General features: G+C 33.8%; 2 protein-coding genes across 2 annotated transcripts; one reads left to right on the forward strand and one right to left on the reverse strand.

The window, feature by feature from the left end:
* Nucleotides 1-4,766: 4,766 nt before the first annotated feature.
* LOC126743387 (THO complex subunit 7 homolog) lies at nucleotides 4,767-11,156 on the reverse strand. The gene is made up of 2 exons (XM_050450449.1): nucleotides 10,991-11,156; nucleotides 4,767-5,492 (listed from the first exon to the last, which is right to left on the reverse strand). Exons 1-2 carry the CDS (start codon nucleotides 11,007-11,009, stop codon nucleotides 4,903-4,905), a joined length of 609 nt encoding a protein of 202 aa, XP_050306406.1. The 5' UTR covers nucleotides 11,010-11,156; the 3' UTR covers nucleotides 4,767-4,902.
* A 191-nt stretch (nucleotides 11,157-11,347) lies between these two features.
* Nucleotides 11,348-13,841, forward strand: LOC126743386 (probable inactive tRNA-specific adenosine deaminase-like protein 3). The gene is made up of 2 exons (XM_050450447.1): nucleotides 11,348-11,610; nucleotides 12,677-13,841. Exon 2 carries the CDS (start codon nucleotides 12,739-12,741, stop codon nucleotides 13,798-13,800), a length of 1,062 nt encoding a protein of 353 aa, XP_050306404.1. The 5' UTR covers nucleotides 11,348-11,610; nucleotides 12,677-12,738; the 3' UTR covers nucleotides 13,801-13,841.
* Nucleotides 13,842-15,532: the final 1,691 nt, after the last annotated feature.

The following is a 15,532-nucleotide window of genomic DNA, read 5'->3' on the forward strand; positions in this document are numbered from 1 at the left end:
TTTCTCTGCGACGCATTACTTGCCGCACATGCAATGCATTTCCTGCACCAGTCTTTAACGTCTGCCTTGCTATATTGACCTTGTAAAATCTTTTCTTCAATTTTCCCAGGGTCTTGTTTGTTAGTTAAAAATGCCTTCTTAATACACCGGCATGGATTTCTTCTATCAACTCCGAAATCCGACATTTAGACACAATGATTTGTCTTCTTCCTCCTTGCCATTGTAGTCTATTATTTTCCGCCTCAAAAATCCATCTTTCAGAATAAGGGAAGTTCATTGTGCTCAATAAGACTTGGCATTGGGCGAATACTTGGCAACTTCCTCTCAAGTTAACCTCTTTCCTTTCTTGATTCAGGTTAGGACTATCTGGATATTGGGATCTTCATCTTGGTGTTTTGCCAAGTATCATCGATGATGGTGGTTCTTTACAACTAAGCCTTTTTCTTTTCTACATGAAAATGCTTGCAGTCCTTCGGAGAAGGTCTTTTTGCTACGAGATCAATGATCGCCTCGTCGTATCGACTTTCCTTAGTTTGACGAGGTTTGAGGAGGAACTATCGCCTTCTGGAGGGTGTCTTTTTATAGGAACTGTTCCATATTTCGAACTTCTTGTCTTGGCAGCTAGGTCCTCCAATCGCCTACCTATAATCATGTACTTGACGGATTTCTCAAAGACGTCCTCTCCTGGGATCACTTGCCGGACACGAGCCTGACCCTTGTTCGTGTTCTTGGCAGCTTCGAATTTAAGGAATCGTATTAATCGTGCATCGAGTAGCTTGTAGGGGGATGTGCTACTAGTAAATTATTGCCTCATTTCACCATCGTGAAGTCCATCCAGGGGCACTTGAACTGCCAAACGTTCGATGATTCTTTTTGAGATATCTGGATATGCTAGTTAAAGCAAACGTGCAATGCATGTCGGCTGCAAATTCTTGCACACTGATTTGTCAACTGCGTGTGGTAGACATGTTCCAGTATTGGCACAAACTTCATTTTTGTGGTCCACTGCTGAAGGTCTACAGGGCAGCTAATCGAAAGTGCTAACGTCCAATGTTGCGATTCTGCGTTGAACTTGCTTGATCCCGCCCTACGTCAATTAATGAAAGAATTTCTTCTTTTATTTCCTTTTTGTTTTTTAAAAATCTTTTCTTTTAACCTGATTAATAACATAATTCTCTATTAGTATGACACCGGTTTGTTTCCGTTTTGCAGAATTTTCGAGCAAGTTTGACAGTTTCTTCCATCTCTGTAGTATTTTCTAACAATTTAGCTTCCAGAATGCAGCATTTGACCGATATCGCTTGCACCAGCAAAAACAAAGTTGTTTGGGTCAATGTCTTCCTCAAGTAATCTTTATTTCCCTTCGGATCGCTGTCGCTTTCCTATAGCTCCCTTTTCAACTTATCAACTTTTAAATCTGCTAGCTTTAACATTTTCACACACTTTAAACCTGACACCAATGTAGCGTTTTTACCGTTCGTTAAGATGAGAATTAAAAGACTTGATGCACAAAAATAGTGGACTGATTTATGTTACACATACACCCTAAACACTTTTGCTTAAGACTACTAGAAATGTTTATTTACTACTATATTCATGTCGATTTTAAAAGTCGCGCCAATATTGTGAGTTGAAGTGAACCCCCGGCGGCGCGAGCTCCTTATATACTCAACTGACCATGGTTTCGGAAGATTCGCTAACCTTCCACACGTCTTGAGAGATGTCGTGGATAGCTTTTTGAACATGCACAATTTACATTCTTATTCGTTGGAAAAGCTTTATTACGTGTAAAAGACGTTTAATTGGTGCGTTTGCAAATTACCAGAAAATCTGAACTGACTGGCTTAGTTACATTTCTACGAACTTTCTACTTTCGCTGAATAATTTCGTTCCAAAATAATGGCTGCCCAGTACAACTCGTCATTACTTAAACCAAACGTTCTCTAACAAATGGATTGGCCGACTTGATCCAATCTTATGGCCTCCCAGATCTCCAGACGTGAACCCTCTAGATTTTTTTCACTGGGGTTACATAAAAGAACAGGTTTATACAAGACCAGTAAATAATATTGCTGATTACATAAGTGAATAACGGACGCACTTCAAGAAACTAAGATTGCTAAATGAAAGGTAAGATTGGTAGTAGGCGCGATTTGATCCTATTTTAATTTCGCTTATAATTTCGCTGCTGACGATTGTCACCGTTTCTTTGCTGGTTTCTCAACATTCTTTAAAATGGCTAAAACAAAAGAGTTATCGGTAGAAACCAAAGGTATTAATTATTATCATTGGACTTCATAAGGCTGGAAAGACTAACCGTCAAATTTCGACGGATTTGGGAATTCCAAGGCGGACTGTCGATTATAATGTTAGGAAATTTACCAGAGAAAGGACTATTACCAATAAACCTCGATCGGGCCAAAAGACAACAAGTTAAAAGGAGGATTTAAATATTATAATTACAAGCAAACGCAATAGACGCCTTACCGCCCCTGAAATCACAGCAAAAATCAACAAGGAGCGTAAAAAAGCGGTCAGTGTTTCGACAGTTAAACGGCGACTTTATAATGATGGTCTTAAAGGACGTTTAGCTGTATCAAAACCGCTTCTAAAGGATGTTAATAAGAAGAAAAGACTTGAGTGGGCCCAACCACACAAAGAATGGATCATTGATGACTGGAAGAAAGTTCTCTGGAGTGACGAGTCGAAATTCGAGGTTTTTGGAACGAAGAGGCGAGTTTTTGTTCGCCGTTATGCCAATGAAAGGGTCGCTGAGAACTGTACGGTGGCCTCAGTTAAACACGGTGGTGGTTCCGTGATGGTGTGGGATTGTTTCGGAGGATCTGCAGTGGGCGATCTAATTAGAATAGAGGGAATTCTTCGAAGAGGGTTACAAAACAATTTTAAGGGACAATGTACTTCCTTCTGGTACTCGAATAATTGGGGAAAACTTCGTCTTTCAACATGACAATGACCCCAAGCACACGTCGAAATTGTGCAAGCAATATTTAGGTCAATTCCAAAGGCAACATCTTCTGAAAGTTATGTTATGTACCCCACAATCACCGGACCTCAATCCTATCGAATTACTGTGAGATGAACTGGATAGACAAGTGCGAAAATCATGCCCCACATCAAAAGAAGACTTGTGGAGGATCATCCAAGAACAGTGGCACAAGATACCTTAGGAAACTTTGGACAATTTAATTAGAAGACGGATATGTAGATGAATCTACATATCCGTCTTCGGATTTGAGGCGGACATGTAGATGAATCCAAAATTTGATTTTCTCAAATTTAATGAATTGAAAAATGTATTGTTTATATTCATTTTGTTATAAATAAACCGTTTCATAAGAATAACTGATCGGTTTATTATTTTTAGTTATAACTTTAAAACAGTCATATGTGGGCAAATACTTTTGAGCGGTAGTGTACACACTTGTTATTAAATAATGGACTTACATATATATGAAACACAAAAATATTCTCTATTTTGATTGATAGCAATAGCAGCCATGCAACGTGTACTCGACACCGGTGTATGAATCACTAAGCACTTCCTAACCTTCACTAACCTTCGACACGTCTTCAAAGATGTCGTGGATGGCTTTTTGAACATAAACAATTTACATTCCCATCCGTTGAAAAATCTCCACCACGAAAATCTGAACTGGCAGGCTTATTTACGTTTGTACGAACTATCAGTCGCTAATTAATTTAATTCCAAAATAATGGCTCCCCAGCACAAGTTCGTCTTTACTTAAACCAAACGTTCTTTAACAAATGGATTGGCCGACTGGATCCAATCTTATGGTCTCCTAGATCTCCAGACGTGAACCCTCTAAATTTTTTTCACTGGGGTTGCATAAAAGAACAGATTTATATCAGACCAGTAAATAATATTGATGGTTATATCAGTTAATAACGGACGCATTTCAAGAAATTAAGATTGCAAGATGGAAGACGTCCACGAGATAGGATGGCGCGCCTGTATATGCATTGGTAGTAGGTTTGATCGCATTATATGATTTTTTGATTTTCCTAAGTAAATAAAAACATTCTTTGAACATGATTTAATTCGTTTTATTTTTAAAATGATTTCCTAAGGGTTATTAGGTTTGTCCTTCACTCTAAGACAATAACAGTAAACTGTTTATCAAGACAATGGGTAGTTTTAAAAAGATAAATGAGCTTTCCAAAGTACTAGCCAGCTACGTTAGCATACAATTTTTTTTGTCTAGTATGAGGGGTCAAAATTGAGCAACTGTAAGTAAAAATAAGTCATACTTCATATTTTAAAATAAATTTCTTATTAACTGACTCTTTGATCAATAAAATGGATACTCAGTGTTACAAAACTGAAATCAGACTCCAGAATTTGAGATGTGACAATAAAAAATCTGATCCAAGAGTACGATTTTAACGAATTTTAAAGAGCCAATATCTCGAAAACCATCGATTTTTTACTTGGGTCAATTTAATTTTTTTCAACGCTTATGAGTTGCTCCACCAGCCCTTTCAATATTTTCATTAACTCATCGGATACCATCTCTATCTTTAAATAAAAATGAAAAATTCCCGACAAAGACAACCCTTCTCACCAAAAATACTTCAAAATTCATTTTAAGTTTGGATTAAAAAATTCAAGTAAGGGTATCGGGTTGTGTTGGATTAAGAAGGAACATTTTAATGACCCAAAGAAATGACAGTAGGTCAATTGATTTTTTAACTTTTAATTTTATGAAGAGGATAAATACCAAAAATTATTTAAAAAAAATATATTGGTACTTGTCAAACATCAATTAAAAACAAAATATTACATTCTATTCACAGTTAAACTTAAAATAACAAATTCATTTATAAAAAAAAAATAAAAATGACCCTCAGATGATCAAAGTATTAGTCTAATTTATTTATATTTCCACTAGCAACCTCTTCGTCAGAACTAACCTCTTCATCCTTCAAAATACTCCTAAGGGCGTTAGCAGAAGTTGATAGCACTTGACATTGCTTAATCCTTGCGTTCCATTTATCATCCAAAATATTTTTCTCTCTTTTTAACTCGCCGATTTCCTCCCTCAACCTCTTAATATCTCTTTCTAAATCATGTCGGGACGGTTCTTGATTGATCGCTTTAACAAGAAATTCACATTCAACGAAATGTTGCTTCACCAGCTGCGCCCTCTTCACTAATCCTTGTTGATGTTCAATATCACCGTTGATCTCTTTAACTTTATCCTCGAATATTTTATAAGTGTTTTGGAACTTATCGATCTGGGTTTGTGTGCATTTTCTTGCTAAATCTCTCTGTTTCTTACGCAGTTTCATGTCGAATAATAGACCTTGAAGTTTCATAAAAACGTCTTGGTCTGTTTGAGGGTCGTTCTCTTTAGCCGCCCACGTGTAGAGGGTTTTTATTAAAAATTGTAATTTTTTATCTTCACCCGTGCCATCACCGTCAAAGAGCAGTTTACGTGGAATTATTGAGTCTAAAAATTAAGAAAGATAGATGAAAATGGTTGAAGTGGAAATGGAATTTTTACAGATGGTTGTATATTTTAAAGTACATGCGTCTATCCCAAGTTAATTAAAACTTTGTCTCGTTTTAGGTGAGATCTACTTTCTTTCATAAATTTTAACGAAATTCTTAAAGAGGTACAAGAAAAATACTCAGATCTAATAACGCAACTATCTTATCGCATCTATTCTTAATCAAATGTAATTTTTTATTTTGTTTTTTTAAACATAACCTCCCAAAAACTTTAATTGTTTTGTTTCCCTACAATTGGCACAACTGAAATTTGTCAGAGTGACCAACATAACAAAAAATAAAGGACACAGTCACGCAAAATGGCGGCCACCTAGTAGTGGTAATTTACTTTTCATTGAATTGACATTTCAGGTATATTTATTAAGTGGGATAGACCAAGAAGATCGTGAAGAGAAGAAGTAAACTGCAATAAACTATAGGTCGGAAGCTTTGGAAACTATATCTGAAGATGTGGTTGAAGCAAGCATGAAATCTGTAGATTATTGTATATGTTGGGAAAGTTTCTGGGAAATATCGTCGGCTGAATGCAAAAACTAGGCAACTATTTTTTGATAGTTTCGAGAAAATGGGCAAAACATTATAAGCGATATAATTAGAACTGCTCTGCAGTAAATGTATTTAATAAAATAGCTTAATTTTTTTGTAAGTTCTTTATTATGATGAAAACATTACATTTAGTACAAAATTAAATATATATATATATATGTATTATGCAAGGAAAAATAAATATATTTAAAAATAAAACTAAAGATATCTACTTTTTGCACTAATTTTTTTTCCCTCTTTGTATGTACCTGTACGTGAAAGAGAGGCACAATACATAATTAAAATAACGTAAATTAAAAGTTTTATCCTTTTATGGTTGCTTAAAGTAAACAAAATTGCTGTGATTAATTATCTTCTTCTTGTTCCCTCCTACCGTGGGGTAAGGGTATGTAATAACATATGGTAAAAATCAAAATAATCACGACTTAATGCTGGTGGGTTTGTAGAAAACAATGACATTAGGTCATTATATTTTTGCTCAGTTATGGGATGGCCCTGTGGATAACAAGGTAGAATATGAATTGACTGCCTACGTAAAGTTTTTTTTTTACAATCCACCTGTCTAAAGTTAGCTTCACCAAAAGACTCTTTGCACTCATATTGGTAAGCATTTTCCTTTCTAAAGCGAAACCAGCAGAGCTTTTGAAATGAAACCTGTGAACTTTTGAAATGGCTCATTATTAATATCTGTTTTTCTCATGGTCAACTGGCTATTGGCAAATGCCTTCCAATCAAAAAAGTCATTGCCCTGAATGTCATGAATTGCATAGGGCTGATCTCCCCTTTTCCTTGCACTTCTGGTAATAGTCTTCCAATCGCCTGGCCACAGTGCTTTACCAACCCTTTTAAATTCAGTGCCTATAGCGGAGTGCATTGAGTCGCACTCCATTTCGCTGTGACCAGGTGTCAAAAATTTTAGATGGATCGTTTTTAAATTGCCTATTACTTGTACTGCATGCATGCACATTGCAACAACGTACTTGTTAAGGTTTTGTCCACCACATCTATCACTAAAACACCTTATTTCTTCTACAGAATTTGGCATGAATTTAAAATATCTAAATAAAAGACTCGCTATTTCACAACTACCTCTACCTTCTTGGCCCTCGTGCCACATAAAACAGTCTCCTTTTCTGTTACCAACGTTATAAATTTTAAAGTTATAAGTGGCTAATCGACGTTTGTAAAATAAGGCATTGTTCGTGGGGTCACTAGGACTAAGTAAAACTTGTTGCAAGGTAAAATTGCAACTGACAATTTGATTATTGGTAACGGCAATTTCTTTGTCCGTACGTTTTTGCTCTCTGGCGGATTCTTTTAATTGTTGATGTACTTTAAAATCATTTGCCTCCTCGTCAGTTATATTTTCTTTATTATTAAAAGACACGAAGATTCGACACTGGTCTTTTCTTGGCCGATGAAATCCTAAATTAGAGTTATCCTTAAAAATATTTCGATAGGTCGATAACTTTGCTTCTGGCCTTCCATTTTCTCGACACCACTGGACATACATCCTATACATTGTAGGCAAATTTAAAAAAGAATCCAAATATTTTCGTTCAATATCAGCTCTGCAATAATGAGAGGGAACACATGGAAAACTTTCTGTGTGACTTTATGTCTTGAACTAAAGTAGGATTCAAGGTTTTACCCTTTCCCTTTCCTCGGCCATCAGAAGCTGAAATATTTTCGTTGGATCGCTTTGCCATAGCAATGTCAACAACGCCTTTTTTTATACCTAAAGTACTCAGAAACATGGGCTTGCATACTTTTCTTCCTTTTCCATCAACGGGAAGAAAATAGCTGATTGAATACTTCCTTTTAGATTCGTGCTGAGTTGTTCTAATTTTTTTCTCGGTTTTTTCCGAATTAGAGAGAATAAAATCTCGTTGGCGCGAGTAGTTGCCCAGGCCATAGTATGCGTTAAAGATTTGAAGCCGTTGAGCCTCAGGGACATCAAAGCATTTGAGCCGACCAGATTTTTTGCAGGGACCACCCATTTTAGCAGCAGGTTTTATAACGCCTTTAACTGATTCATATTTTTTTCCCTCATCTCTGTTTTTTTTCCTAACATTTCTTTTCCACAATTCTGGCCTTTTTCTTTTCCTCCGAGGTTTACTAGCTACTTCTGGATGTTCCTCCATTCCAATTAAATTATTTTCACTAATACCTTCTCCTTCATTAGATGCTGTATCTTCCTCCGAATCTGAAGAACTGGTGCTAGGAAGATATTCAGAATTGTCTGGGAAAAAATCGCTAAAGCTTTCATCTTTTTTCTTTTCATAATCAGAGTTCCCTGCTAACGTGCAGTTATCTAAAACACAGAATTTTTAATAGTGCATGATAGTTGCTATTACTAGTATAATATTATACCCAATGGCTCCTCCTCAACGGTTTCTTCATTCACATTACCATGATTTAATTCAAGCTGGTCTATATTAAACGTTTCTTCAGTTATCTCATGATCCGATCCTTGCATGGAAATATTGACCTCATCTAAAGAAAATTCAGTAGGGCTGTTAACGCAATTAATTTCGCCAAAATCTTGCAGATATTGTTCATCTTGATTGGCTATAAAATCTACAATAAAAAAAAATAGAATACTAACACTAGAAAAAATTTGCATCTACCTAATAATATAACTTCCTCAGCAGATGCTTGTACTCATGAATCATGACGCGGGCCAGCTATTAATGTATCTTTGATTTGACACTCGTCTCCGTTTAAAGAAAGTCTATTTAGTAGGTTGCCTTCAGTACCAAAATTAGTATTAAAATCCAAGTTTTCTTTAGATTCACATTGTTTTCCGATAGTCGTTAAAGATCGGTTCATCGAATCTAGAATTTAAAATACTTGCATATTAAATCGGTACTTATTTTTTCATTAATTTAATAAAAAAAGCATAAGGCCTTACCATTTATTTAATTATGTCCAATATCTTTACTTACCTTACGCATCATGTTACGCATTAATTCTTAAAATGTAAATTGCAAATTTTAATCATATAAGTACTAATTTCAGTCACTTAAAAAAAATTAAAGCAATTAAGAGTTTTTTTAATAATAAAATCTCACAAATTTTTCCTCTATAAGGTGGCTTTCACATTAAGGCACACCAATAAGCAATTGGAAAATGTCAATAGGCAATACGCAATATTATTTAAGTTCCCTGTCACATTAAAACAATAACAGTATTGCCAGAATTCTCTGACCATTATGTCATTCGACGACTCCAAAGACACAAGAATTTTCACTATTTCTACAAAAAATTTTATAAAAACCTGGAACGGCGCAAATATTTTACGCCTTTTTAATAAAATAAATAAATAAAATAAAATAAGTACTATCAGTATCAGTACTAACAGTCTAATGCGCAAACTTCTCACAGCACTATTTGCAAAACCGCAATATTTAACGCTTTTCACGGTGCATGTATCGCTATAGCAATAATATCGCTGCAACAAGCAATATTTTTGGTTCAACCCAAGTTTAATGTAAAATTGCGTGTTGCCTATTGCCAGATTGCTTGCTTATAGCTGGTTGCCTTAGCGTGAGAGCCGACTAAATCCCCAAAAAAAACACGCAAGCAAACTACGTAAAAACCGTTGAAAAGAAAACATAATTCTAACCTAACTTATTTTTAAATACAAGTTTTAGAGTTAAAAATTGGGAAATATAAATCGCCTATATAACATTCAATTACCTTCATCTTTCGGATTTGCCTCAAGCACTAAATTCACCATTTTAACACCCCTAGACATCATTTTGGACTGTATATTCACTAAAAACGGTCTACATTGGCAAACATAAACAACGGAAATAATTACAAATATTTACTGCAATAACATGATAACTTTAGATACCTACTGTACTTGTCGTAAATTAAGCCGTCAAAGTACGATAAAAAGTGTATATCTTAAGTTATCCACAAATACCGTAAACAAAAGTTTTAAATATTTTGGGCAATAAATAGGTATACGAAGTTGCCCAGTTTTAACAATTAATTTAGCCGTGAAAGTTTATGTAAAAACTAGATATCTTCAGTTACCCATTATTTGCTTTAAAATAGGGACCTATTATTTATGTACAAAAAAAAGGAGACTTAAGATGTCTACATTTGTTTTTGAAAAAGATCTTTTATTTAGAAATTTGTAAGGGTATCTTAAGTTATCTGATTTTAGCATTAAAAAGAAGAAACATATTTATTTTATCTACTTTTTACAATATCTAATGTCGCTAATTTAAAGTTAGGTGTTATCTAATTTTTGCATAAATTTCTTCTCAATTCAAGCATATTAAAACATAGATAACCCAATAAACACGAAATTTTGAGTTACCTAGTTTTTGCATTCAGCCGACGATATCCCTTCAAATGCTTTTTAGGACACCCTGTATGTACATATGTATTGGAGATTCAAATTAAGAATGCAGCGCCACGGTGGTAGGAATCTGTACTAAGGGAAAAACATAACCCCTCAATTTATTCATATTTATCCGATTTGTAGTTTATGATTATTTTTTATATATTTGTGTTCTGTGATTATTTTATTTAGTATTTTGGTGTTTTTAATTGGGGTAAAAGTAAACGGGGTCTATTTATCTAATTTAACAGCTAAAGGGCATTATTGCCGGAAAATCAATAATAACAATTAAATCCCTAACAAATAAATTCATAAAATGTCCACTAGCCGGAAAATAGTAAATACCACAGTAAATAATAAATACATATAATATTCCGCAGTAAATAATAAATACCACAACGTAATATAATAAACTGTACATATTATATTTATTATTTACAACACAAAAGGTAAATATTCGGTGCTATAGGTAAAACACCCTAAAAGCTTTAAAAATACCTATTTAATTAAAAAAAAAAAAACATTTTTACCGTCTCCATAGCCCGCCATGTGCACAAATTAATTATTAAACTAAAAATAAATACGAAAGCAATAACCGATCAAAATTTATAAAAATTCTGGGAAAATTCTTAAAAAATAGACGTAAAGTGTCACATTGACAATTCGCCCGCTGACGCCACCTATCAACAAATCTTACAAGTTAAACGAATAAATAGGGCTTTTCATAAAAAAGCCATAAATCTCTAAGATCTTTAAGGCCACCACAGCGGTCTGCACCATCTATTGTCTATAATTTAAACCCATTTATCGCACCTTTACTGCGTCTCCTTATTTTTTCCTATGCAAAAGAAAGAGAGGAATAGATAAACATATGACAAGAATACTTCCAGACCAAAACGTCAAATTTATTTGGTTAATGTCATTTTGTATAGTGTGGTATTTTTTTTTGGTAAATTCTTCATCTGTTTGATGTTTGTGCAAGAAAAACAACATAACAATAGTTTAAAAAGTTACAAAATAAGTTTTTGGGTTAATACTATTGACGATTGCTAGTTGCCAATTGACGGTATTAGGTGTGGATGCTTATTAAAATGTATAATAAACAAGTCAACATGGATTTTGGAACTTTTATTGATTCCTCAGTTTCCAGGTAAGCTACAGCTTTTTATAGCTCTATTTTTGTGTTTATTTATGGAAACGTACGCTAAAAATATATTAATATTGATTTTATTACACAATGCGTATTTTTCCTTCATGTAAACAATGGACAAGATCCACTACAATAGATGGCAATTTTATACAGAGATAAACATAAATATACATGTACTTTATCTTATATTGTTTATAGATGAATACAGTTTGATGCAATGTATAATATCTGTCCTGTCTTAATGGGAAATCCTTTTCTCCATAACTTTCTTAAGCATGTTTTATATAACGAGTAGTCATCAATGTCTTAAATTACTTCTAACATAGGCCCCTAAATCTCTTTGAGAGGGGTCTTTATATACCTATTTTTGTATTGATTAAAGTAGTTGTTAGGATTTCTATCTATAAGGATATGTCACACTGAAAGCTAAACACTTGTTTCTTATATTAGCATTTTTAAAATTATTGAAACTTCCCCGATAGGAGACTCATTTTACGTTATAGCAAACTATTCAAGAATTCCATAATTTATAGGCACTCTCTATACTCTTTTATTATATTCTGTCCTTTATGTTGTACAATTTTTTTATGCCTTATCGCCACATTGATTTTAATTGCAGTTACACCACTCGCCCCATATCTTATCCCATACCATTAAAGTATCTAATATCTATTGACATATTTATTTAGAACTTCCAATAAGATGTTTATGAATTTTTTAGTAATTGCTTCAGTGAAAAGAATTATTTTGAGAATAATCATTATACCAATACCATTTTCTTATTCTCTTATTTTAGCTTATAATATTAGAGTCTAGCCAATAAATACTCTGCCTCGGATTATGTTTATTTAAACTTATAATTATGAATTTGTGTCTATATGATGATTATCAATAAATCATATTTCAATATACAATAGAACCCTCGACAGAACTTTTAGATATTCAATATTTAAAAAAATATACACTAAAAAAATACTCCAATTACTCAAATTATTATTATTTTAGTGCTAAAATCTAATACCAGTGACAAAATTATATCAGGTGATACCATCATGAATTTTTCCAGGACATCGCAACTGTAAAGACCAGATGCTAATGCATTTTTAAACCTGAATAATATATGTAAACATGTCCGAACCCAAGAAAATGAAACTGGAGGAACCTCAGAAAGCACTCCTGTATCCAGTGCTGCCAGATGAACTCACTGAAGACACCCCTTTGGTTTCTGTTTATGTAGACACCATTAAGGAACCTAAAATGACTTCTAAAGTAGTGCTTAGCTTGAATTCTCTCCTACCAGTGCCAGAATTGACCCACTTAAAGAGAATTAACAAAAGGGAGGTGCTGCTGTTTCCTGTATCAAAGGAAATAGCTGAAAATTGTTTAGAAGTGCATAATTATTTGGAAAGGAAAGGTTTTGACACCAACCTTGTAGCAAATAAAATTAGAACTGTTCTGGTAGCAAAAATCCCTCCGAAAACTAAAAAGCAACACTGTAAAGTTCATGCCTTATGGCCTTGTAACTTTCATCCAGATAAGTATTTGGAAAAACTATCAACAAACACTTTGTTTAATGACAGGGAACTGGATGAGCATATAACTTACATGAGAATAGCAATAGAAGTGGCTAAAAAAGCAAACAGTGTTGGCCTTAGCCAAACTCAACAAGGAGTCATAGTCATTGACCCTAAAATCAAGTCAGTAGTTGCTATTGGCTATTCAGAATCTACGCACAACCCTTGCAAACATGCTGCTATGGTCGCCATAGATAATGTGTCAAAAACTCAAAATGGTGGAGCATGGAATGACTATACTCTTGACACTTCTTCGTCAGATTTAAATTTAAATGGATTCCATCCAAAATTATTGTCCCACTTACAAAAACTCTTTTCAAAAACCCATTTTGGAGCTACAGTTTTTAGACCTAAAGATCAACTAACTGATCCCGGTGATGGACCATATTTATGTACAAGTTATCATGTTTACTCAACTTTTGAAGTGTGTGTTATGTGTGCAATGGCACTAGTGCACAGCAGGGTGAAAAGAGTGTTTTATGGGGCAAGTAGTGATAATGGGGGATTGGGGACACTTTGTAAAATCCATACTGTGAGGGACTTGAATCATCATTATGAGGTTTTTGGTGGTTTGTGTGAGAGTGAGTGTGAGGAATTAAATGGAGGTGGTTGTTAAAATGTGGAGAAATTATTGTAATATTTGTTGACATATGTAATATAGTTTATCTAAGATAGTGGATTGTTCTTTTATTTCATTAATCTTTTACCTCATAATTGATTAGTGTATCGGGACATTAATAACATGCATTGAATGATTGCATGTGCCAGTCAAGAAGTAAATTAGTGTTTTAACTATGGTGTATATTTTCTTCATATTTCTTATAAAAATGGTTTATAATTAAGCACTCTTCATATTAATGTAACTAGAATCCATTTTGATATACATTGATTTCAATTGCAGTTGAGAAATTTCTTTTTAATAAGTCTATTGTATTAAATTTTATATAATTTTAAGTTACTTTTGATAAGACTCGACTTTTTGAACATATACCCACCTCACTAACGTTTTATACAAACAAAAAAAATGCTGAACAAGCAGAGAAATTCAAGCACCATATAATTTTTTAATGTAAAATAAATACATGTAATGTATTATTGAAATTCTATAGTTATAAAACAATTAGCACATGATATATTAAATTATCGGTGTGTTGATTTTTTTTTAAACCAGCGAGTCCTTGTTTTTGTGCGGGCGTGTGTGAAATATTGATGAAGAAAGGCCAATATAGAGTCTATTTTAATAACATGCATGTAGAGTGTGTTTTAGTTGTGACTGCTGATTCTAGAAAGTCAGGTATATGAAGAAGATTATTATTTGTATTTGTATGTGATTCATCCATAGTATAGAAAAACTTTATTATAATAGACTGAGAGAACTGTATTGAGTATACCCAATAAAATACAAATGAATTCTAATCTATATGTTTGAAGAATATTGTTGTACATTCCTAGGACTTGCTGAGAAAAGTTTACTACAACTAGGGATTGTCATAAGAATATGGGAAATATATGGTGCAGTAAAAACGCGGTCGAAAGACGCTTATTTATCGATTTTTTTTTTGAACTATGACCAGATCAAATCTATATTATCTTATTAGGCATGTTTATTGGCATCTGAAATCGAGTTTTACGACATCCGGAAAATCTTCGAAGTGCTCTATCAATTTGCTGTTCCGACAGAGGCTGCACCAGCCGATGTGTTTGTGTAACACATGGCTTGAAATGTTGTTGCCAATGCAAATGCAAATCGTGCAGCGATAAAATGAATTTTGAAAATGAAATATCTGATTCGGATTCGGAAATGTACTAAATTTTGGAAAGTAAAAAACTAATGTAACGCGAGTGCCTTTTATTTATGGAGAAAAGTTTTACATGCAGCAAGTGCATGGGAGCAAACCGTTCATAATAACTACCCTCATTTCGATTTATCCTCAGAACGCCACTCCGACTATTTTTTTTTTCATTTTCTTAGTATTTGTTTCCCTTGTCAACCCTATTTTCTGCCTTTTATTTAATCCAAATCCTAATTAAAATCGTATTACATCGAAATCACTAACCGGCACGTCAGACAGAAACGTACTACAGTAAACTGAACAGACTGTTACAGTAGTAAAAAGTGCAGTTAAATTAAGTACAGTATAATAAAGTACAGTTAGTAAAAAGAAGAAATTGTCTGTGACTACAACCCGCGGTGAATGGAATAAATCCCGTTTCCCTTCCCCCAAAAATCGATAACTCAAAATCTATTAGAGATAAATGGTTGCAGTTTCTTTTAAAAACTTTTTTAATGTGTCTGCTACATTTTCTTCGCAGACTATATGGTAAAATTCCTTTAAATAAAAAAGTTT

The sequence above is a fragment of the Anthonomus grandis genome, chromosome 12 (genome assembly GCF_022605725.1).
Source record: "Anthonomus grandis grandis chromosome 12, icAntGran1.3, whole genome shotgun sequence".
In the NCBI taxonomy this organism is placed as follows: domain Eukaryota; kingdom Metazoa; phylum Arthropoda; class Insecta; order Coleoptera; family Curculionidae; genus Anthonomus; species Anthonomus grandis.